The 23138-nt window shown below is 22.5% G+C and overlaps 7 protein-coding genes across 7 annotated transcripts; 2 read left to right on the top strand and 5 right to left on the bottom strand.

Annotated features, from left to right (window-relative positions):
• Positions 1 to 24: 24 nt before the first annotated feature.
• SRAE_2000128900 (Ataxin-2 homolog) lies at positions 25 to 3509 on the bottom strand (the record flags this gene model as incomplete). The annotated part of the gene is made up of 3 exons (XM_024652223.1): positions 25 to 2782; positions 2829 to 3247; positions 3309 to 3509. The coding sequence occupies 3 exons, from the start codon at positions 3507 to 3509 to the stop codon at positions 25 to 27; spliced, it is 3378 nt and encodes a 1125-aa protein (XP_024505821.1).
• Positions 3510 to 6242: 2733 nt separating this feature from the next.
• On the bottom strand, positions 6243 to 11722 carry SRAE_2000128800 (PDZ domain and Zinc finger, LIM-type domain-containing protein; the record flags this gene model as incomplete). The annotated part of the gene is made up of 9 exons (XM_024652222.1): positions 6243 to 6677; positions 6868 to 7386; positions 7813 to 8039; positions 8090 to 8560; positions 9057 to 9438; positions 9506 to 9801; positions 10154 to 10810; positions 10880 to 11093; positions 11657 to 11722. 9 exons carry the CDS (start codon positions 11720 to 11722, stop codon positions 6243 to 6245), a joined length of 3267 nt encoding a protein of 1088 aa, XP_024505820.1.
• Positions 11723 to 13828: 2106 nt separating this feature from the next.
• SRAE_2000128700 (ATP-binding cassette sub-family G member 2) lies at positions 13829 to 15955 on the top strand (the record flags this gene model as incomplete). Its single annotated transcript, XM_024652221.1, has 2 exons — positions 13829 to 13987; positions 14033 to 15955. The coding sequence occupies 2 exons, from the start codon at positions 13829 to 13831 to the stop codon at positions 15953 to 15955; spliced, it is 2082 nt and encodes a 693-aa protein (XP_024505819.1).
• A 101-nt stretch (positions 15956 to 16056) lies between these two features.
• SRAE_2000128600 (WD40/YVTN repeat-like-containing domain and WD40-repeat-containing domain-containing protein) lies at positions 16057 to 17285 on the bottom strand (the record flags this gene model as incomplete). The annotated part of the gene is made up of 2 exons (XM_024652220.1): positions 16057 to 17238; positions 17277 to 17285. 2 exons carry the CDS (start codon positions 17283 to 17285, stop codon positions 16057 to 16059), a joined length of 1191 nt encoding a protein of 396 aa, XP_024505818.1.
• Positions 17286 to 17802: 517 nt separating this feature from the next.
• SRAE_2000128500 (Zinc finger, RING-type domain and Zinc finger, RING/FYVE/PHD-type domain-containing protein) lies at positions 17803 to 19257 on the bottom strand (the record flags this gene model as incomplete). Its single annotated transcript, XM_024652219.1, has 4 exons — positions 17803 to 18733; positions 18825 to 18830; positions 18878 to 18999; positions 19048 to 19257. 4 exons carry the CDS (start codon positions 19255 to 19257, stop codon positions 17803 to 17805), a joined length of 1269 nt encoding a protein of 422 aa, XP_024505817.1.
• An 818-nt stretch (positions 19258 to 20075) lies between these two features.
• Positions 20076 to 20760, top strand: SRAE_2000128400 (Hypothetical protein; the record flags this gene model as incomplete). Its single annotated transcript, XM_024652217.1, has 2 exons — positions 20076 to 20521; positions 20577 to 20760. 2 exons carry the CDS (start codon positions 20076 to 20078, stop codon positions 20758 to 20760), a joined length of 630 nt encoding a protein of 209 aa, XP_024505816.1.
• A 177-nt stretch (positions 20761 to 20937) lies between these two features.
• SRAE_2000128300 (Zona pellucida domain-containing protein) lies at positions 20938 to 22524 on the bottom strand (the record flags this gene model as incomplete). Its single annotated transcript, XM_024652216.1, has 2 exons — positions 20938 to 22443; positions 22489 to 22524. 2 exons carry the CDS (start codon positions 22522 to 22524, stop codon positions 20938 to 20940), a joined length of 1542 nt encoding a protein of 513 aa, XP_024505815.1.
• Between the last annotated feature and the right edge of the window lie 614 nt (positions 22525 to 23138).

Raw genomic sequence — 23138 nt, 5'->3', positions numbered from 1 at the left:
TATATATATATATATTGACAGTCTTTAATCAACATTTGTTGATTGTGTAGATGATGATTGTTGAACTGAACCTCCACTACCATTACTATTAACACCTTCCGACGATGGTTGTTGATTATGAGATGACTGATGTGGTGGAGGACCTTGTTGTTGTCCAATCTGATGATGATGGTGTTGTTGTTGAGGGTGTCCCTGATGATGATGGTGATGATGCACAGGCGGCGCTGGCTGTAGGTGTCCACCCTGTAAATTACTACTATTATTATATATTTGTCCATTACCACCATTATGAGGAATAGAATTTCTCCTTGGTGGTGCCATCTGATAATGTGGTGGTTGAACTGCAACAACTGTAGGATAAAACATCATATTATTTCCTGGTATTAATCCTTGTGGATGTTGATATGGCCCCGGTGCTGCCATATTAAAATGAGTACCCTGTCCTGGTGGTACATTCATTGGTCCTGGAGCCTGACATACTGGCGGTATAACATAAGGTTGCATAGGAACTATCTGTTGTGGCTGGTGAAAAGAATGTTGTGAAGTTGTTGAAAGAGTGGGTGATGACCTATGAGTACCACTATTATTATTATTATTATTTGGATTTTTAGGTGAACCTGGTCTAGATTGTTGATGTTGTTGATTTACTGATTCTGGAGAATGAGTATGTCTTTGATGACTATTATTGTTCGTATTACCATCATTAGCAATATTGCTATCACCTGTAGTATATTGTTTATTTCCTGTATTTTGATTTCCTTGTCTTGGATTATTATTATTATATATTATACCACCACCTCCTGGTATATCACCTCCAATAGATTGCTGTGGAATGACACCTTGTTGAGGTGGAATTTGATAATGAATAGGTGATGCACCCGATATTGGTGGAATGGTTTGTTGATTAATTGAAGTATTAGCCGGAAAATATGAATATGGTATCGAAAATATATGAGATGGCCCATAAGGTGAATATTGTGTATAACCTGGAATCATTTGTCCTGGATATCCAGTTGTTGGTTGTGGTATAGTTTGTGCTTCATTTTGATGGTAACGATCATCTCTTTTAGGTCCATGATAATCTCTATGATCTCTTTCCTTATTTCTATATTCATTTTTAGGTTTTTTATCACGCCTCTCCTGACCTTCATATCTATGAAGTGGAGGTGGATGATGCATTTGTCCCGGATGAATATTATGCTGTGGATAATGTGTAGCCGGTTGTTGGTGAATAACCGGTGGTGGCTGTGCTGTCGCTGTTTGTGCTGGTACACCTTGAATTGGTGGTACTGTTTGTGGATTACCTTGTGCTTGGGTATTTGTATCTGATGTAGGAACTGGTATCTGAACAACACTACCCTGGTTTACAGTACTTTGAGGTATTGCCATTGGTCCCCCAACAACATAAGTACCAATTTGAGGATTACCAGAATTAATTCCAGTTTGATGTTGTGGTGGGTATGGTGCATAAAATTGATGTTGAATATTTGTATGAGTTGGTGGACCATACATATAGTTACCTCCTTGAAATACAGCAGGTTGATACCATACAGGTTGTGGTGGTATATGTGTTGGTACCGGATTAGTATTTATTGTTTCTGGAGGTGTTGGAATATTCGATGGCGATGATGGTGTATTGGTATTTATTGTTGAAGATGGCACAAAAGCGGGTGCATCAACATTAAATTTAAAGCTCTTTGAACTACTTGTTATACTACTATTATTACTACAAGTATTTGTATCAACTATATCAGATTTTCTACTATTAACATCTTTATCTTCCTCATTTTTATTACGGTATGTTGTTTGTTGCTGGTCACGTTCTTTTACCACTACAACTTCTGATGATTCTTTTTTTGCTTCAACTTTAGGAGATTCTACTTTTTTATTACTATCATTTATTGTTATAGTTGATGTTGTTGATTCAGCTATACTAACATCTCTACTTCCTTTGTTGTCTTTTTTTGAAAAATTTTGATTATCATTATGAGTATTATCTTTTTTAGAAATAACTTCATTTTTATTATTTTTATTTCCATGGTTATTGTCAGTAGTGTTAAGTTCAGTTGAACTATTGTTAACTCTACCTCCAGACGATGGTGGAGCACGATTCCAAGCTCCACTATTATTTATAGACGACATATTAGTTTTAGTATTATTATCATAATTAGATGATCTTCCACCATCACCGGTTTTCTTTTGTTGTTGATTATTTAAATCTTTTGTCCTTTGAATTATATTTTTTGATGTTTCCTGATTTGAGGAGCGATTATAATTATTTTGGCTAAGATTTCCAGAATTATTTCTTGGAATTGTTCTATTTCCAGAAATATTAGTTTGTTTATTACCAAAATCTTGACCTCGTTGATTATTGGTATATGATGATTGCTGTTGATTTGATTGTTGTTGATTCTGTGCAGAAGATCCTTGTTGACTATTGTTATATTGTTTTTGTGGTGGTTGGTAACGCCCTCCATCACGATTATTACCATATCCTCGATTATTTGTATTTTGAAAATTATCATTATTTTTATTCATTTGTCCACTATTTCTAGACATTGGACCATTTCTAGATCCACGTTGATGTCCATTTGAACGTTTTTGATTACCGGTATTACGGATATCATTACTTTCTACCATAGCAGGTTTCCTTTCTACAATGTTTTTTTCTTCATCGTCATTTTCCAATTCAGCAGCTTTCCTACTCTCAATATTATTTTCTATTTCTTTGGCTAATTCTTCTGCCCTTAATCTATCTTCATGATTTCCTACAACTTCAACACTACAAATAATAGTAGGACAATTAAATATATATTAAATTAACTTACGTTGTGTATAATCCTTCAGATCCCTCAAAAGTACTTTTTACTCCCAAATCATTATTTTTTTTAAACATATCATCAACAGACCAACCTAATTCTTTATTATTTTTTCCATTATAATGATGATCTTTATTATCTTGTGAAGGCATATTAATATCAAGAACTTCTTCCCCTTCATCACCATCATCCCATTCAACAAATTCTTTTTCCTCACAATCAGTGGGTTTTGTTGGAGCAAGTCTTTTTGAATAGTCAAGATCTGTAGCAAAAGTATGACCATCTTTACTAGATTTTAAATCAAATGTCATACTAACAATAGAATCTCTTCCTATTTGCATTTTTTCTTTAACATCCGACTCCAAAGTAAGTAAATTATTTCTTCCTTTCTTTGACTCTTCTGAAGCTAATCTGACAGCTACGTCACACTACAAAATAATACAAATTTTAATATTATATAATATTAATATAAATTAATATTTAACATACATTTTCACTTGCTGATGAAAAAACACCTTCAATTATTTCACCATCAGTTGTAAGAATTTTAGTTTCTCGTCCATGAATAAATGTAAATACACGAACCATTTCTCCATTTGTGTAGACACCATCAACTTTACCTGGACTTACATCGACACTACTACATTTGTTGCGTGAATCATTATTCTCTGTTGATTGCCTCAAAGGCATAGCGAGTTAGTCGCGATTATCTAGAAAAATAAAATCAAATATTTATTATCAAATATAAAAATTATGATAAAAAAAAACATCTTTCTATAGTATAAAACATAATAACGTTATAAAAATAGTAACATACAAAGTACTCTTTTCAAATATTTATGAAATAAAACATAAAGTTTATTGGAAAAGTAAAAATAACAAGGTCATAGAAACATCAAAAATCGTTTATCCTCAAAAAATTATTGACATCATATATTTATCAATTAATTATATATTTTTTTTTGTCGTAAGGACATTCAAACTGTAAAAAAGACACTTGTATAAATATTTTTCCAAAATACATCTTACAATTATATATATAGGTATTAACCTCTATCTGTTAATAATATATGCACAATCTTTAATATAGACATTTAATATTATATAATTAACTATTGTGATAAGAGTATATTCTGAAGAATGTCTGTATATACGAGAGAGTCCTTTAAATTGTACATGAGTCATTAATACTTTTAACTCTTTTTAATTAAAAATAATAATTATTTAGTAGTTTTTAGTTACTTATAATATATATATTTTAAAAAAAATGAATATAAGATTATCAGATAATTAAAGTAAAATCCAATTAATATAAATAGAACAAAAAAAACTTGGCGGATAAATTAAAGAAAGATAAAATTCTATAAATAAAATTAATATAAGAATCTATTATTAAATAAAAAATTATAAAAAAAAATATATAAAAAGTATAATAATTAGTAAAAAAAAAGTTTTTGATGAATAAATAAGAATAACATTTATGAATAATTTTTTTTGATTTTTATGGCACATACATTAGCTAAATAAGAACACGGTGATATGCATTTATATTATATATAGTATTGGAAAGATGTTCTATACTTAAACACACTATTGATTATCTTTTCTGTCCTCTTACATATATAATATATTTTATTTTTATATAAATTTTTATATAAAATAAAATATAATGAGATAGAATAGATATGTACATATATATATATATATTTATCTATTATTGAAAAAAAACAAAAAAAAAAGAATCATTTTTTAAATATTGAACACTTTTTAAACCTAAAAAAAATACCTTTAATATAAAAATATCAATTTTATTTTTGTATTTATTGTAGGAGAATTTCTTAAGAACATCATAATTATAAAAAAATTACTTTTTTCCAAAAATTAGAAGAAAAAAATTGTATTAAAAATATATATATAATAAAAGAAATATTAATCTATTACAAGAAAATCACATAGTATAAACATATAAGCATAAATAATTAAAATTTTGAATAATATTTGATATCTTTTTTTTTTACCAACAAAATAAATATTTTGAATAAAAAAATATTTTATTTTTGTTTGTTAATATATTTATATAAATTTTTTTTAGAATTTAACAAATTAAAAAAAAAAAACAAAAATTTTTGTTTAAAAAAAAACAAAGAAAAATGTTAAGTAAAGATCATAATTAGCATAAATAATTAAGCATAAAAAGGTTAACATTTAAACCGGAAAAAAAAATAAATTTTTTTTATCATATTTTTACGTTTTAAACTATTTAGCTTTTAAATTTGAATTAAAAAATATTATTTTTATATAATTTTTTTTTCTGATATATAGATTAGTCTATTGCATAAAAAACATGTAAAAAAAGGAAAAAGCTATCATTAATATTCATAAAAAAGATAAATTTATCAGTAAAATAAATGTTTCCGTGGTAAGACAAAGAAATGTCCAGTATATCAAAGATCAATCCATGAATTGGTACTTTCAAATAAGGTGTATTCAAGTTTACATAGGGAAAAAAAAACAAGTACAATAAAATTAATTGTAATTTTATTTAAAGGTAACAAAACGGAAGGGTACCAAATTCTTATCATCTTTTCAATGGAATAACTATATATATGTATATGTTTAAACAATAATCATTAATTACATATATTAACTTTATTTACATATGTACTTCCTATCAGAAAAAAAAGGTTATTTCTATTTTATATTACCTATGTTTATAATAGCATCATAATAAAAAGGATAAAACGACAAATTTTTTTTCATATGAGTAACGAGGAAATAAAAAAGACATTTTTTTAAATAATATTTTTTAAGATAAAAAATAAAAAGAAAGCTAAAAAAAATATATATATATATATATTATATTGTTATGGCAATAAAAAAAAAGTGGTTTCTTTATTTATTCACATTTTCTTTTATTTTTGTCTTGCAAAATCATTTTATAAAAGTACTTTTCAATACAAAAAAAAAAATATTATTTGGGGTTGTGGCTTTTTTACACATTGATATATTTTATGTATACGTATTTGCTTACGTCAATTGATATATCTTATTAAAATATGATATTAATATATATATTTAGAGATAAAATCATATACATATCCATTTGTAGAGGTGTTTTTTTTTATTCACATAAGAAGAGATAGTTTATATAATTTTTTTATTAAAAGCGTCCTTTTTCAGTAAAATATTATATATTTATTTATAGAAAGATGTTGTAGAAATTTCTCATTTTTTTTTGATATAACAAAAAAAAATGAAACATATTTTTTCGATAATAATTGTATATTGGTAAGAATATTTATTATCATTTTTTCCTTTCATTAGAAAGGGAATTTTTATCAATCTATAATTAATGATTAAAGTGGATTGTGATGATAAAAAGTTTTTTTTTTAAATGATTAAGTAAAAATATCATCAATATTTTTAAACTTGTATACGATTAAGCATTTTAGAGGAAGTTGTTGATATTCTATTCTCAGTTCCTGTTTCAAATTTACCATTATGATAACAATCTTTGCAATATAATTTTCTTCCTCTAACACGAACATCTGTACCTGTGGTTCCATTACCAAGTTGTTTACCACATTCTATACAATTGAAACATGATAAATGAAATTGTAATTTTAATGATTCTATTATCATTGCTGCTCCTTGACCAAGTGTTTTATCACAATGTCCACATACTTTTTTACCACTTACTGCTTTTATTGTTGTTTCTTTATGCTTTTTTATTTGTTTTTCAAGAGATTTTGAGACATTTTCATATCTATTATCTGCATCAAGACGATTCTTTGAAAATGGATCTCCAGGAGTTGGGAGGCGTTGTTGACGTACTAATTTTCTAAGTGCATCTTGATCCTGTAAAAAATAATAAATAATATTATTTAAATTTTTTTTTTTTAAATTAATAATATATATTATATATGTAAACATATATATATAAAATTAATAAGGAGAAAAAAAGTTTTTTTTTTTTTCTAACTCTAAAATATATAAGATACTAGTAAAATAATAAGGAAGGAAAAAATATAGTAATAACAAAATTAACCTCAGTTAAAGAAGTAGTAGTTGACTCTTCATAGGAATAAGCACGACCAATTTGCTGCATATCTCTATCATAATATCTAACAACACCTTCAGAAATTGTTGTTTCTTCATCTTTTAAAATATATTCATCCGGTTTTATAGATATTTTATCATCATGTGTTAAAGGATTTTGTCTTTTAATATATTGATTCTTTGGTATTTTAACTTCTTCATAATCCTCTTCATTTTTATCATATTTGACATCATAATAAATGTCTTCATCTTCATCATTTTTTAGAATACTTTGTACTCTACTTGGTACAGTAAAATAACTTTCATTATCATCATCCATGTCTTCAGAATTAAATTGTTGTTGTGCTGTTGATTGATAACCAGCTTTCTCAAGAGATCTTCTGGTTCCAGAACTTCTATCTTTCTTTCCACTATTATTATTTTTATTTATTCTATTTTTTTCATATTGTGGATGCATCTCTACTACTGGACTTCTCTGTAAACTTTGTCTTGTTTCATGATTACTTGACTATACATATACATAATTAAATATTTTTTTTATTTGATTTATCATTATATTATAATTAAAAATATAGGTATAAATAATGTTTTTTAACCACAGCAATCAACATATTTTTTTTTTAATAAAATTATTAAACATAATTTGTGAAATTTTTTTCAATATAAAGAAACAAAAAGAAAGTGATAAAAGAAACTAATAAATAAATTTCTACATTATAAAATTATTTAAAAAAAAAATTAAATATTAAAAGGTATTTGATTATCATACTTAATAAATAGAATCATAAATATTATATAATTTTAGTTTTAATTATAACAAAAATAAAAGATCATGCTTACGTTATATTTAAAAGATGTAATAATAATTTAATAAACAAAAAAATTTTATAATTAAGAGATAAAGAAAATGGATTAGAAAAAGATTTAAACTTACAATAATATTTTTTCCTGTTTCATCAACAATTTCATTATCTTCATAATTAACTTGTTTATTTGGTGGAAGATAGATAACCTCTCTTCTGTCATATGGTCTTGAAGAATCAGGACTTTGAGTAGATTTTTCAATTAATTTATAATTATAATTTCTTAATAATTTTGGTTGACTATCAATATCATGAATTGGTGTTAAACCAGCAGAATGATAATCTTGTTCAATTTCATCTTAAAATAAAAAAAATAAAATAAAATAATAAATATATAAAAATAATTACCAATGTTAGTAGTATATTTAGAATAGTTAGGATATCGTTGGCGATCAGCTTCAGGGATAAAATTAATAACCTTACCAATCTTATCTTTTTTTTTACTCTCAACACGTGAAACTTTATAATCACTCATACCACCAGAAGATGATGCTCCAGAATCTGAACGAGGAGAGAAAGAATTAGTAGAATCAACACCAGATGTTGTATAAGAATTTGGGGAAAAATTCAATACAGTACTATTGATGACGGATGTTGATGGTGAATGAGAATTATGAAAAGATGATTGTTGTTGTTGAGTTTTAATATTTAAAATATCACTATTTCTTTTATTATTTTTATTGTTACTCCTATATATAGAAGTTGTCCCTGGAACTGTAGTATGTGAATGATAATTTTGATGGTTATGATGATCCTCCTCCAATAATTCTTCACCCAAATCGGATTGTGGTGAAGATGAAATTTTGTAATCTTCTTTTCCTATAAAAATTTTAACATTTTTATTCAAAAATAAGATATTTAATATATTTTATTGATATTGTTTGTAAAAAGAACCATACAAAATATAATATTTTTATAATATATTAAAATATAAACTTTTGTAATGATAAAATTGTATAACTAATCTCCTTGCTAATATACAATTTAAATCTAATTTTAAATATATAATTTTATAATGCTATTGTCTTTTTTTTTCTCCTCTCTTTTATATCTAGACAAATATTTTTCTCAAAAATTTTATAAAATGTAATAAAAAATCATTTTTTTGATATACTTTTATTATACTACTTTACTGTTTTTATTTTTTTTTTTTAAAGATTGTATAAAAATATATTATATTTTTATTTATATTATTTAGGTAAAAAAAATTTTAAAAATAATGTTATATTATAAATATATAACTATAGTTAATTGTAAAAAAAAATATTTTAAATATTATTTCTTTTTTTTTACATAAAATTACATTTATACTTACTTTTATGATAATTATTATCATACATTTCAGGTGTCTTATTTAATAATACAATTTCATTTTTTATAACATTTTTAAGTTTTTTTTCTCTACTTATTTTTATTGTAATATTTTTGTCTTTGATACTTTCTTCATATAATCTTTCTGCTCTTATTAAAGATAAATTATCTAATAATATACCATTAATTGATATAATATTATCACCAATCATTAATCCACAAACATCTGATGGAGAGTTTTTCTTGACATGACTTATTACAAGAGTTGATTCATTTTTTTTTCTATTTCCACTACGTACATAAAAACCAAATGAATCATCTGTTGATGGGATTGTATAATTTTTACCTACTGACATTTGAATGTCTATAATTCCATTGACATCAGGCTAAAAATTATATATTATTTAATTAAATAAATGTTAAAATAAATATTTAATTTTTCTTTCCACTTACCGCATTACTACGAACAGAGGTAATTGAATTACTTCTAATAATATCGTGTTTGTAAACATGTTTATTCATTTGAGGAAAAGCTTTACTACTTGGATATATCTCATCTAATGGAATTGATGTTCTTTTTCCTAAATTATCATTATACTCTCCTGTTGAAATCATTTTTTGTTCTGTCTCAATAGATGTAGGATTAATGTCAATATCGTAATAAATTTTTAAATGTTGTGCTGTTGTAGGGTATCTATAAGCAATAACACTACCAATATTTTCTTTGGTTGCTTCAACTGTAACAGAAACTGAAAAAAATATTATTATTACTTAAATTATAAATTTTGATTCATTTATTAATAAAATAAATGTTTCTTATTTGATTACAAGTATCAATATATTTTTTTTATCATACAAAATATTATATTATAAATATTATTTATTTTAATCTCTATTTCTAAGTGACATTCTTCAATGGGTGATTATCATTTTAAGAGGTAACAAACATTTAAAGTATTTAATAATGTCATTATTAATCATATTTTTATGACTAATAATATAATATTTCAAAATATATAGATAAATATTATTTTGTACATAATAATATTATCAAATAAATTTTAACCTTAATTTAAAATAATACCAAAAAAAAAAACTTACTTTTATTGTCTTCTTTGATATCAACAAATTCTTTGATATCACAATGTTCCAATTCAATTTTCTTTGGGTGTTTTATATAATCAACAATATCATAAAGAGGAACTTCGTTTAATTCTTTTTGTTTGTTTGTTTTGATATAATCAACCAATGAGTATAATGGGACAAATTGGACAAGTTGATATTTTTTAGTAAAAGGATATATTTTAATTGTTTCCTCAAGATATGTATATGCTTTAGGAAAAACAGTTGCTTCAACAATACCAGCCTCCTGTATGGTATTTTTTAATAAATATGATACTGATGCCTCTGCTCCAACAACAAAAATTTCTTTTTCACCTTCTTCTATTGTTTGTGATTTTTGGGTTCCCTCTTTAAGGAGAACGTTCTGGTAATCTTCATGAAAGGTATCCTCTAAATTGTAAATTTCTTCCTCACCCAATTCAGGAATATCAATTTCACTACTATTAATTGTTGAGGAGGAATTTAATGCTTTCTCTTGTGATCGAGTTAATTGATAAGAATCACCAATTCTTCTGTTATCTTTTATATCACGAAAGGATAATGTTGTCTCAGAGATAATATCTCCTTCCTCTTCTTCAGGTATACGATGTGAATTTATTGGTACAAAATAAACAGATGATGATTCACGTCTTTTTTCTAAAATTTAAATATTTAAAAATATATAACATATTTTTTTTAATCCATATTTTTTTTATCAATTTTTACCTGATGAGAAATCTTCTAAATTTTGTTGTGGTGATGCAAGAGTACTACTATCAATACCAGAATCAGTATAATAATTATTAGTACTATCTCCAGGTGATAATATTGATGATGGAGAAACAAAATTATTATACTTTTTTTCAGTTTTTGAGATGTTATAAGATTCTGTGTCAACAGATATTGGTGATACAACTGTCAATATCTCCTCTGATGAATCCTATAATATGGTCAAAAAAAAATATTATTTAGATCTTTTATCAATTTTATTAATAAAGGAAAGATTGGGAAAAAAAAGTTTTTTTTTTATTTGTTAAATTTTGGAAAAAAAAGGAAATAAATTTGTTAGAAAAATTTGTAAATATTAGTATTTAAAAAAGTATTAAATTATGTGATAAAAATTTTTTAGTGTAATATAAAAATATAATAATAATTTTATTAATTCTTTTGATTGATATGTAATAATATTTATAGGAAGGTTATAAAAGAGAAGGATATGAAGCGGATAATAGAGGTTATTTAAAAGAGTATTTTGATTAATTTTTTAAAATTGTTAATATTATATTTAATAGTCTTTGATATTTATATAATATTTTGTCATTTATATTATTATAATGAAGAGAGTATAAAAGAATAATTAAAATAAAAAGTTTTGAAGGTTAATGCTAGTTATTTATTTATTATTATAAATGTTAAGAAAATGATGAGAAACTTTTTTTTTTACAAGCTTATTAAGGTTAATTAAAAAAAAAATAATAAATGGATAAAGGCACTCTTTCATACCGGATATATATGAATTCTAAGGACAGAGGTTGCCTCCATAACATCATATTTATGTCCTTCATTCATCTTTTTTTTTATCTAATATTCACCAACGTAATATGATAATCTATAATATAATTTTTATTGTTATAATATATATTATCAAAAAAAAAAATTAATATAACAATAAAAATAAGTATATAACAAAAGATTGTTAAATAAATGAAAATTAAACTTTTTTAAATATTTTTCTTAAATTACAAACAAAAAATAATAAAAGAATAACGATAAATAATTGTAGATGAATGACTTTCTATTATATATAATAATTAGTAAGAAAAGATGTTTATAATAGAAAGATTTGTATTAATATAATATTTATTTTGTAAATGTTCAACTTTATAAAAAAAAATAGATATAAAAAATACACATATATATATATGAGTAATTTAATATATATTAATATCTTTTTTTAAATATATAGTTTTATTTATTATAGATTATCTTATAATATGATACAATTTTATTTCTGATCTTATAGATAGAAATATTTTACTTATTATATAATATGTATCTTAGAAGTATTTGCTTGAAGATCACCCCTACAAATAACACAAAAATTAAAATATATTTATAGTTTACAGTTAAGTAAAGTTAAAAGTGATAGATGATAAAAAAAAAATTTTTTAAGTAAGGTAGGAGGGAAGTGATATGGAGGTGAGAGTAAATAAATGAAATATTTAAAGTTAAATATAAAATAAATGAGAAAATGTTAAGTTCAATAGTCAATTTTTAAGAATATAAAAAAAAACTTTATTTTAAAATTAATATAAATAATGTATTGAAATGAAAAAGGTAAAGAAAATTATGTGTATAAACTTAATATTTATTTGCTAATAGTAAAAAAAAAAAAGTAGTTTTATTAGAATGTTTTTGTTAAAAATTTCTTTACAGTTATTAAGAAGTTCTTAAAATGATTTAAATGTTTGTAGTAGATTAACTTAAAAAGATAACAATATTATATAGAAGAATGGCATACAAATTATAAATTAAAATGAATATTTAGGTCATATTAGTGATAAAACAAAAATATTCTTTTAACTATATATATATATATATATATATATTTAATAAGAATTTATTATTTATAATTAATGTAAATGTAATTCTTATGATTTATATAATTTGTTTTTACATTATAATTTTAATAATTCCTTTCTCTTTATGTTATTTAATGATATATAGTATACTTTTTTCTTTATCTGATAATTTAAATGTATATTAATTTAAAATATACTAAATTTAAAAAATTTCATTTTATTTTATCTCTTTTAACAATATACTTCATTAATTATAATCTTGACATTTATCCACACCTTATATGATAAATTATGATAAAATATATAACCTTGAAAATAATATAAATTTTATAGATCAGGAACGTTATTTACATTACAAACTCTTTTATTAAATCTCGTCCTTTTTCATACTTAAAATATTTAGAGAACATGAAATATTATTAATATAATTTATATTTACATTAGTATAAAATATATATTATATATACTCCTAAGAACAGGATTTATAGTACCCATTTTATACAAATTTTTTTTAATAAAAAAAGGAATTTTTTTATATAATAAACAATCAACTATCTTTTCATATTCTTTTGTAATTGAAGAATTTAAAATAAAAAAAAAATTGATAACTTTACATGTGATATCTAATCAAACAAAATGATAATCTTTAAGGTTCACAATTTTTTTATTTTTTTTACTATTTCAATCTCCAAAGAACAAATATATAAAATAATGGCTAAGTTAAAATAATAAAAAAAAAAAAAACTTTACATGAAGGATACAAAATAGATACGTATTTACTATCAAATAATGTTTTCTTATCTAATATATTTTATATTTATTAGAATGATACTAAAAAGTAATAGTAATGATAGCTCCTGATGTGGAATGAAATTGTTTATATTATTTCTTATCTTAACTTTCATTTATATATTGTATTAATACAACAACTATTTGAAGAATAAAATTAAACCTAATAAAAAGGTTATTAATAAAAATTTTATTATTTTTATTTTTTACTTTTATATCTTTTTTCTACTTCATTTTCTTCTTTTTTTTCTGTATGATATTTTTTATTTAAAATAATAGTAAATTAAATTAAATAAAAAAGATCATGTCTGTGAATGGAAATACTGATGATCATTCAATTAAAGTTGTTGATGAGAGTTCATTATTAGATAATGATGAATTAGATCAAATGTCACGTTCTAGATTTGTGGATGATGAAGTTATGTCTTTTTTTTCTGGTATTAGACAAAAACAAAGTACTGTTGTAGGTTATCTTTTTTTTTTATTAAAAATATTTTATTAAATATAGTTATCAAAATCATCTGTTGTTCCAAGTATGAAATTATCATGGCATGATATTAATTCAAGACCATCACAAAATATTAAGACAAGTAAAGGTAAAAAAGTTGATTTGTCAGATGAAATTATAAAAAAAAGACCATACATATTGAAGGATGTTTTTGGTGTTGCAGAACCGGGAGAAGTTTTAGCAATTATGGGAGCATCAGGAGCAGGAAAAACATCTCTCCTTAATATATTAACACAACAAAATTTATCTGGTTTAGCATTAAGTGGAAAAATTAAAATAAATGATGTTGAGGTTGATGGGCAACTTTTGAGAAAACTTTCAGCCTACGTTCAACAAACAGATTTATTTATTGGATCAATGACAGTTGAGGAACATTTAAAATTTGTGGCAAAATTAAAGATGGGTCGTAATTATACAACAGAAGAGATTGATCAAAAAGTTTCAATGTTATTAGATGAATTAGGATTAACAAAATGTGCTAAAAATCTTATTGGATGGCCACATAAACAAAAAGGTATCAGTGGTGGTGAAAGAAAAAGATTAGCCTTTGCCAGTGAAATAATTACAGCACCACCATTATTATTTTGTGATGAACCAACATCAGGATTAGATTCATTTTTAGCACAACAAGTAGTACAAGTTTTAAAAAAATTAGCTTCAAAAAATAGAATGACAATTGTTGTAACTATTCATCAACCATCATCACAAGTTTTTGAAATGTTTGATAAAATATTATTTATGGCTGAAGGTAGAGTAGGATATTTTGGTACAATATCAGGTGGAATAAATTTTTGGAAAAATATTGGATTACCAGTACCACCAAATTTTAATCCATCTGATCATTTTATTAATACATTAGCAATTAAAAAAAAACAAGAATTAAAATGTCAAAAAGAAGTTAAAAAAATTTGTGATACATTTCAAAATAGTGATGAAGGAAAAAATTTATATAATAAATGTATTGGTAAAAAAAAAGGATCAACAACAGGAATAGTATCATTTAATGATCTTTTAGAAGTTGATGAAAAATTAAAAAATAATGCTTCATTTAAATATGAATCAACATATAGTCAACAAATGATTGCATTAATAAAAAGATCATTTCTTGTAACATTACGTGAACCAATGTTATTAAAAGTTAGACTTTTTCAATCTATACTTATAGCAGTTATTCTTGGTTTAGTTTATTTTCAAACACCTGTAAAACAGGCAACAGTTATGAATATTAATGGTGTCCTTTTTCAGGCAGTTTCAAATTTAAATTTTATGTTTCAATTTGTTATTGTATATATAATGTGTGATGAATTACCAATATTTTTAAGAGAACATCATTCATCATTATATAGAGTTGATACATATTTTTTGGCTAAAAATATTGCTGATATACCACAATTTATTCTTTATCCTGTTACTTTTTCAGTTATTCTTTATTGGATGGTTGGATTATATAGTAATATATGGACATTTTTAATTTTTATTATTACTGGTACATTAGTTACAAATGTTGCTATTAGTATAGGATATATGGCTGCATGTTTATTTAGAAATGTAGGTGTAGCTGTTGCTGTAATGCCAATATTTACCATACCAATGTTAGCATTTTCTGGTTTTTATATTAATATTAGAAATTTACCATGGTACTTTTCATGGATGAGATATTTTTCATATTTTGGATATGCATTTGAAACTATGGCTATTAATGAATGGATAAATTATGATAGTATTGAAGGATGTATTCCTGTTCCAGAAACTAATATAACTATACCACATAATTGTTATATGAATGGTTATGAAGTTTTACAAGATTATGATTTTGAAGTTGGACATGAATTTAGAAATATTTTTTTAATGATTGCTTTAAATATTATTTTTAGATTAATTGCATTTGTTGCTTTATATAAGAAATCAAAAGCTTATACTTAATTAAGTTTATACTTTTTCTAAATAAATAAATATAAATCTATATAATTAAAAAAAGAAATTTATTAAAAATATTAGCTATAAGAAAAAAAAAATTTAAATTATCATTCTAAAATTGGATAATAAAATTCAATAATTTTAAAATTATCTTTAAATACTAAAAGTAATTTCATTTTTAAAATATTTGGTATTAATAAATTAGGTGTTTTCAAACAAAATATCTCCAAACATTCATCTATCCCATTAAATAATTTTTTTGGTTGTTTATTTCTACCAACAAAAATATTAACATTCTTAAGAATTTTACATAAAATATTTTGTATAAAAGAAAAAGCATCAAAATTATTTTTATCCTCAATTTCAAAAAGAAATGAATTAAATGATAAGGCAAATTGATTTTCTTTCTTGAGAAGACATTTAAATATATCATTATCATAAAAAGACATTTTTTTATACTTTTCTAATTCATTTATAGAATATCCAAACATACTTCTATAAAAATTAAAAGAAGGATAACTTTTAATTTTTTTTTCCTTTTTTTTAATTTTTTTTTTCATAATATATTCAATAAAATATAGGTTGTTGGTGTAATCTATATGATAGTCAATAACTTCTCCATTAACTTCTTGACAAAATTTGTGTGATTTTGTATCTTCTTTAAAAGAATACATTTGACTTTTTATCATTCCAAGAATAAAATATTCATTTCCTTTTTTAAGATTTTTAATAACTCCTTTTTCATTATCATTAAGAATGGACCAATTTGTTTGTTTAACATTTTCATTTGTATCAATTATAATTAAATTTCCATTACCAATAGAATATATTAATATATGAATTTTAAAAAAACAAATTGAATGAATTTTTTTCTTTTCATTGTAAATTGTAGTATCAATGAAAAGTTTATTAAAATTAAAATAACAAATTAATTTTTTGATTTTACCAGATTTGTAACCAATAGCAAATTCAACAGCCTCATTATTATGTTTATTAAATGTAACAACTGTACATGGAGATGGATCAAGTTTTTCTGAATAAAAAAGATTACCAGTATCAATATTAAAAATTTTCAAAAATTGACTATTAAAATGATCTACATTTCCAAAACTAACAGTTAAAAGGTATCCATTATGATAATCAAATAGATGAATATTATCACTAAAAAATGTTTCTGATATAGTTTTAGTATAAGGTTCATGATTTATATTTTTCAAGTTATTATAATTATTTATAATATTACTGTCATTAGATATTTTTGTATCAGTATTATTATCAAATATATATGACTAAAAAAAATATGTATATAATTAATAAAATAACTTACTCTTTCCATTATTTTACTAGTAGATTGACAATAACTTTTGTCAAACTGTATCTTACAATTAAGGTAATTTATTGTATTTTCTTTAATAAAATTTTTCTTTTTCTCCTGTAGCAAATTATTTGAGATATGATTAAAAGATGTTAAAGAAGTATAATTATCTTCTTTTGATTGAGTAAAAGTATTATAAAATTTATCATAGCCAAAATCCATCTAAGAAAAATTAATAAAATGTTATGGTATTAACAAAAAATGAAGAAAATGAATTGTACAATAAAATATCTTATCATGTTGATAAAAAAAAATATTTAAAAGACAGTGTGTTAAATTATAATGACATTAGTCAAAAGATTTTATTTAAGTTTTTTGGACTTTGTTATATAATTATAAAACTAATCTCTTTTTTTTATATTTGTGAGAAAAAAAGACTATATAGTTTTATAAAATTAATACTTTAAAATTTTATATAATTTTTAATAAATTTATATTTAGTTAAAAAAAAAAGTAAACAAAAATTATAATTATGATATTAAATATATTTTTCAGGTATAGTACTAAAAAAATTAAATTTAACAATTTTATCTTTAAAAAATAAACAAATTGGTATTTTTATAATCCTTGTAAGATATATTTTTGGATTATTAAGAACATGAATATCTATACATTCATTTAAATTTTCAAAAAATTCATTTAAATAAATTAATAATTTTTTGTATCTAGTAGAATTTAAAGAATAAATAATAACTTCAATAGAATTTTTTTCTAAATTTAATATAAAAAAATATACACATGAATATCCAGTATCATTGAGAACAAAAAATGTTGATTTAAAATATACTCCCAATGATATATAGTTAATTGGTATACCTTTAGGTATATAACTTTTATATAATATATCAATTTCTTCTTCATAAAATTTTAATAATATATTTGCAACATTTTGATATATAAATAATTTAGATTTCATAATACCATTTTCTAAATTTTTTTTTTCATTACAAAAAATAAAAATACTTCCATTAATTTGATCAATATAATAATTTGTAACATATTTATCTTCATAATAAAAAAATAAGACACCATTTTTTGTTGATTTATGTTCTTCAAATGCATAAAGTTTACCATTAACATTTCCAAAAAAAATATGTTTTGTTAATTTTTGAAGATTTTTAATATTATATTTTTCAAAATTATCAATAATTTCCCATTGTATTTTATTAAAACTATTAAATGTATTAGATACAAAAACTTTTCCACATCCAATTGAATAAGCAATCTTATCTTTGTCTAAAAAACATATTGAATAAATTTTTTCACTCTCTTGAATAAGTATTCTTTCACGAAGTATTTCAAAATATAAATTTATAATAACATGATAAAGATCACCTTCCTCAAAACCAAGACAAAATTCTATAACATCTTTACGACATTTATTAAAAGTTGCAATTGTACAGGTACTCCTCTGAATACTTCTCGTAAAAATTGGTTCTGTATTTTGAAAGTTAAATACTTTTATATATTGAGAATATTTATGGAAGGGTAAATTTTTACCAATAACTAAAATGAATCCATTATGAGTATCAAAAAATTCCACTTCACCATACATATTTTTAACATTTTTTTTTATTAATTTTCCTTCATCTTTTTGATCATTTATAGGTAAACATTTTGTTGTAACTTTTGAAGGTAACTGTATTTCTGAGGAAGTAATTGTTAAATTTAAAAACTAAAAAATTTTTTTTATAAAAATATTTTAGTTAAAAAATAAAATTACCTCATCAGGAAAATTATATATTGGATGGTAACTTTTTTCTTCTAATTTTGTACAACATATTGGACAACTAAATTTATCAATTGGTTTGTTATTTTTCCATTTTTCAATACAAGATTTTCCTATTAAATGCCCACAGTATGTAGATATCAAAGCATGTTTTGTACCATTACCGGTAAATGGTAATGTACAAATGGTACATACAAATGACATCTAAAATTTGTAAAAAAAAGCTATACATTAATTGATAAAAATAATAAATAAATATATTCTTTAAAAGATTATCAATAAAAAAAATTATAACAGGAACTTAAATAAGATTTTAAAAAATGAAGACAAATTTATTAAAAAATATAATCTCTTTAAAGTATCATATTAATTTATTTTACATTGAAATAAAAAATTTAACATAATTATTAAAGATAAAAGTGTTAAAAACTTTATATCTATTTTATAAAACAAAATACCAAAAAATACATAATGAAATAGAAGTAAGCTTTTTTTATTTGATTATCATTGCCTGACAGGTACAAACTGCTGTATTTAAAAAATACATTTTCTATAGTTTATTTAATAAAATAAGTTTTTGGTTATTTACCAAAAAAAAAATTTTATTTTATTTACTTTATGACAATCTTTATTATTTATTTTTTTTTTTATTATAAAAGAAAAAATAATCTATGATTTACTAGGAAAAAAAAAATTTACTACAAATAATAATTTAAAAAAAAAAAAACTATAATCAAAATATTATATTGATAAAAGTGATATAATTAGCAGGAATAAAATAAATTTACATTTATTACAATTTCAATAAATTACTAATTCATATATATGTTTTTTTTTCCCAAAGATGACATTTTTTTTTTCTATCGTTTATAAAATAATTTAACATATTAGAAAATTTATTTTCAAGAAATATATGTTTCAAAAATATGAATATTTAAAAATTATATAAAGAATAAAAAAAAAATTTCTTTTTAATTATTAATATTTTTCATTTTTAATTCTTATAATATAAGATGAAGTGGATGATTGTATTACTTACCTTTTTGCTATGTCATTTAACATTAATAAATAGTATCTTATCACCAGAAGAATATGACTTTTATTATGATCCAAAAACAAAGAATAAGGAAGTAAGAGAAAAACGTTCTACAAATGATGAGAAAAAAGCAAAAAATTTAATTGATCAATTTCAAAATACTGGTAATAAAAAGAAAAGAGAAATAGCAAGTACTGGTGATGAAAATTTTGATAAAACTCAGGAATACTTTAACAAATTATCATTAGATAAAAAATTTGAATTTATGAGAAAAAATGTTCATGAAATTGAGCATATCATAGATGAAAGTAAATTAATTAATCAAGTAGGTCATTCCAAAATTCGTAGCAATAGATTAGATGAACAAAAAATAAACAGAGAAAAAGAAATTAACAGTGTTAGCAATTTTATGAGCTTTCTTTTATTTATTGGGTATGTTTAAAAAAAAAGAAAAATAACTGATAACATTAAATAATTTTTTTTATAGATTAATATGTTGTTTCATATATTGTATTTATCTTATGCTTATTGGATGTATGACAGTTCCTCCACAACAATCAACAACACATATTCTTCATGATTCTACTGTTACCAGAGGACCCACAACTATCTATCCTGTACCACCACCAACATATACTAGTATTTTAAATAATCCCCCAAATAAAGATTAAATGAATAATATTATTTCAAGTCTTTTTTTTTTAATTTTAAGATTGAAACTAATAAAAGGTTAAAATTTACATAATTTATTATATCTATATTTTCAATTAAATAGATAAAGAAAAAAATTTTAAAAAATTATTTAAATTTTAGTTAAGTGAAAAAATAAAATATATTTTTTTTTATCATTAATTAAATGCTTCAATAGTTGATGATTTACTTTTTGTTTTAGATTTCTTTAAAAGAAATACAATAATTATTGTTACAGAAATAGTAAGTGTAAAAAATTCCAAAAGAATGTATAAAATTATAGTGATAGATGATAGGCAATATCTATCATTTTTAATGGTAGATTCTTTTTCTGATAATTTGATAAGATTATCAAAAGTAGATGTTGGATTAGTTATAGGGAGGACTGTTAATGAAACAGACAAATCAGCCTCCATACTATTTTTTGATTTTAAAAATTGATCATCATTATTTTTAGATAATGGTGATCTTTTTGGTTTATTAGTTTCATTAAATATTTTCAGATCTATTGTTTTAGAGTCAAGTGTTGTAGTATTTTCAGCAACAATTATAGGACTATCTTTATATAATGATATTGGTCCATTTAATGGTGATGGTGGTTTAAGAACACGTGCCTTAAATTCTTCAAATGATGGTATTTGAGATGGATGTGATGGTGTTGATAAATCATGTAATTCTTTTTCAACATTACCATTTTCTGATATTTTTGATGGTGGTAAAATATTTTCAAAGAATGGTTTGACAACTTCAGTATTAGGTAAATTAATATGTGCTATAGGTGGTTTAATATTATTTAATTTATTGTTATTATTATATGATTCATCAACAATTCCTGGTAATAATTGTTTATTTGAACAAACAGGTGGTGTAACACCATTACATCCACCATCATCTTTGAAACAAAGTTGTACAGTACAGGTAAAAAATAATTGTACACGATCAGCATATTTAAAAACATGTGTATTTGAGTATGCTGTAAATGAGATTGGATCATATTGAAGATCAGATAATAAGTAATGATCAACAGCACATCCTTTGTTATCAACAAGTTCAAATTTATTTCCATTACCATCATCAACATAACATGAATGAATTAACATTTCATAGACAAATCCAGCTATTCGATCACATTGCCAAACATGTGTAACTGGTTGGCCTACATTAGCAAAATCTAATGGACCACCATCAATTGAATGTCTTAATGAATATGAACATTGTGGAAGATGAAATGTATTTTCAATAACTTGTGTTGTTAATTTATTAACTTCCATTCCAACATCGACAGCTTTGACAGCTTCCATAAAAAAACATTTAACTTTGAAAGCTTTATCATTTGATGTTACAAAAAATGGATGAAATGATACAATAACACTAAAACTAAATGAAACACCTCTAGGTGATAAAGTTCTTTGCCTTCTCATATTACAAGCACCAAAAGGAATTTTAAAATCAAAACCATCAACAGAATCAAAACTATTTTCATTATTATATTGTCCAAAATTTTTAACACAATTTTTATCATAACTTTCTCCATCAACATAAACTCTTCCATTAAAAGGTTTTTGTGTTTTAAAAATAACATTAATTGAATCAACATTACAATGAACTTCTGGAGATGTTGAGACATCATTATCTATTACAAGATTACTATTACTAACGTCTATCTATAAAAAAAATAATAATATAAATATTAAAAAAATAAAACTAACCAAAAATAGTAATAAAATACCAAAGTATAGAAACATAATCTATGGAGAAAATAAAAATTAGAAACTAAAATAATATGAAAATACTTTCATTTTTATCTACCACCAATCACATTTCTCTTTCAAATAATGTTAGCCAATTAATAATTTTTTTTTTTTTTATTATTATTTATTGTCTTTGGGTCACTAATTATAACTAGCCATCTTAATAATCTTACTTTTAATCATTCTCTTTTCATAATTTTTTTTTGCCAAAAATAATTAGAATATCTAGATGATAAATTAAATTAAAACAAATATAAATATCATTAAATTATTATAAAAATTTTATTTTACTAGATTATTATATGTATCATTTTTTCTAACAACAAGTTATCTCTTTTGTATTTATAGATAATAAAAATTATAGACATATTTTATTGGACCTTTTTTTTATTAATATTTATAGAAATTTTTATGGATGGTTATTTTTTTATGATACATATAGTATATTAAAAGAAATAGCTAAATATAAAGTATAAAAAAACATTTATTAATAAAGATATATCATGAAATAATTATAAAAACATAACTATAAGAGTTGAAATATTTTTATAATTCAATTATAAAAGTTTTTATAACAAGATTTTTATTTCAAAAATATAGTAATTCTT

This window comes from Strongyloides ratti (assembly GCF_001040885.1).
Source record: "Strongyloides ratti genome assembly S_ratti_ED321, chromosome : 2".
NCBI classification, from domain to species: domain Eukaryota; kingdom Metazoa; phylum Nematoda; class Chromadorea; order Rhabditida; family Strongyloididae; genus Strongyloides; species Strongyloides ratti.
The sequence above is the reverse complement of the archived record's forward strand: the minus strand, read 5'-3'. Positions and strand labels throughout refer to the sequence as shown.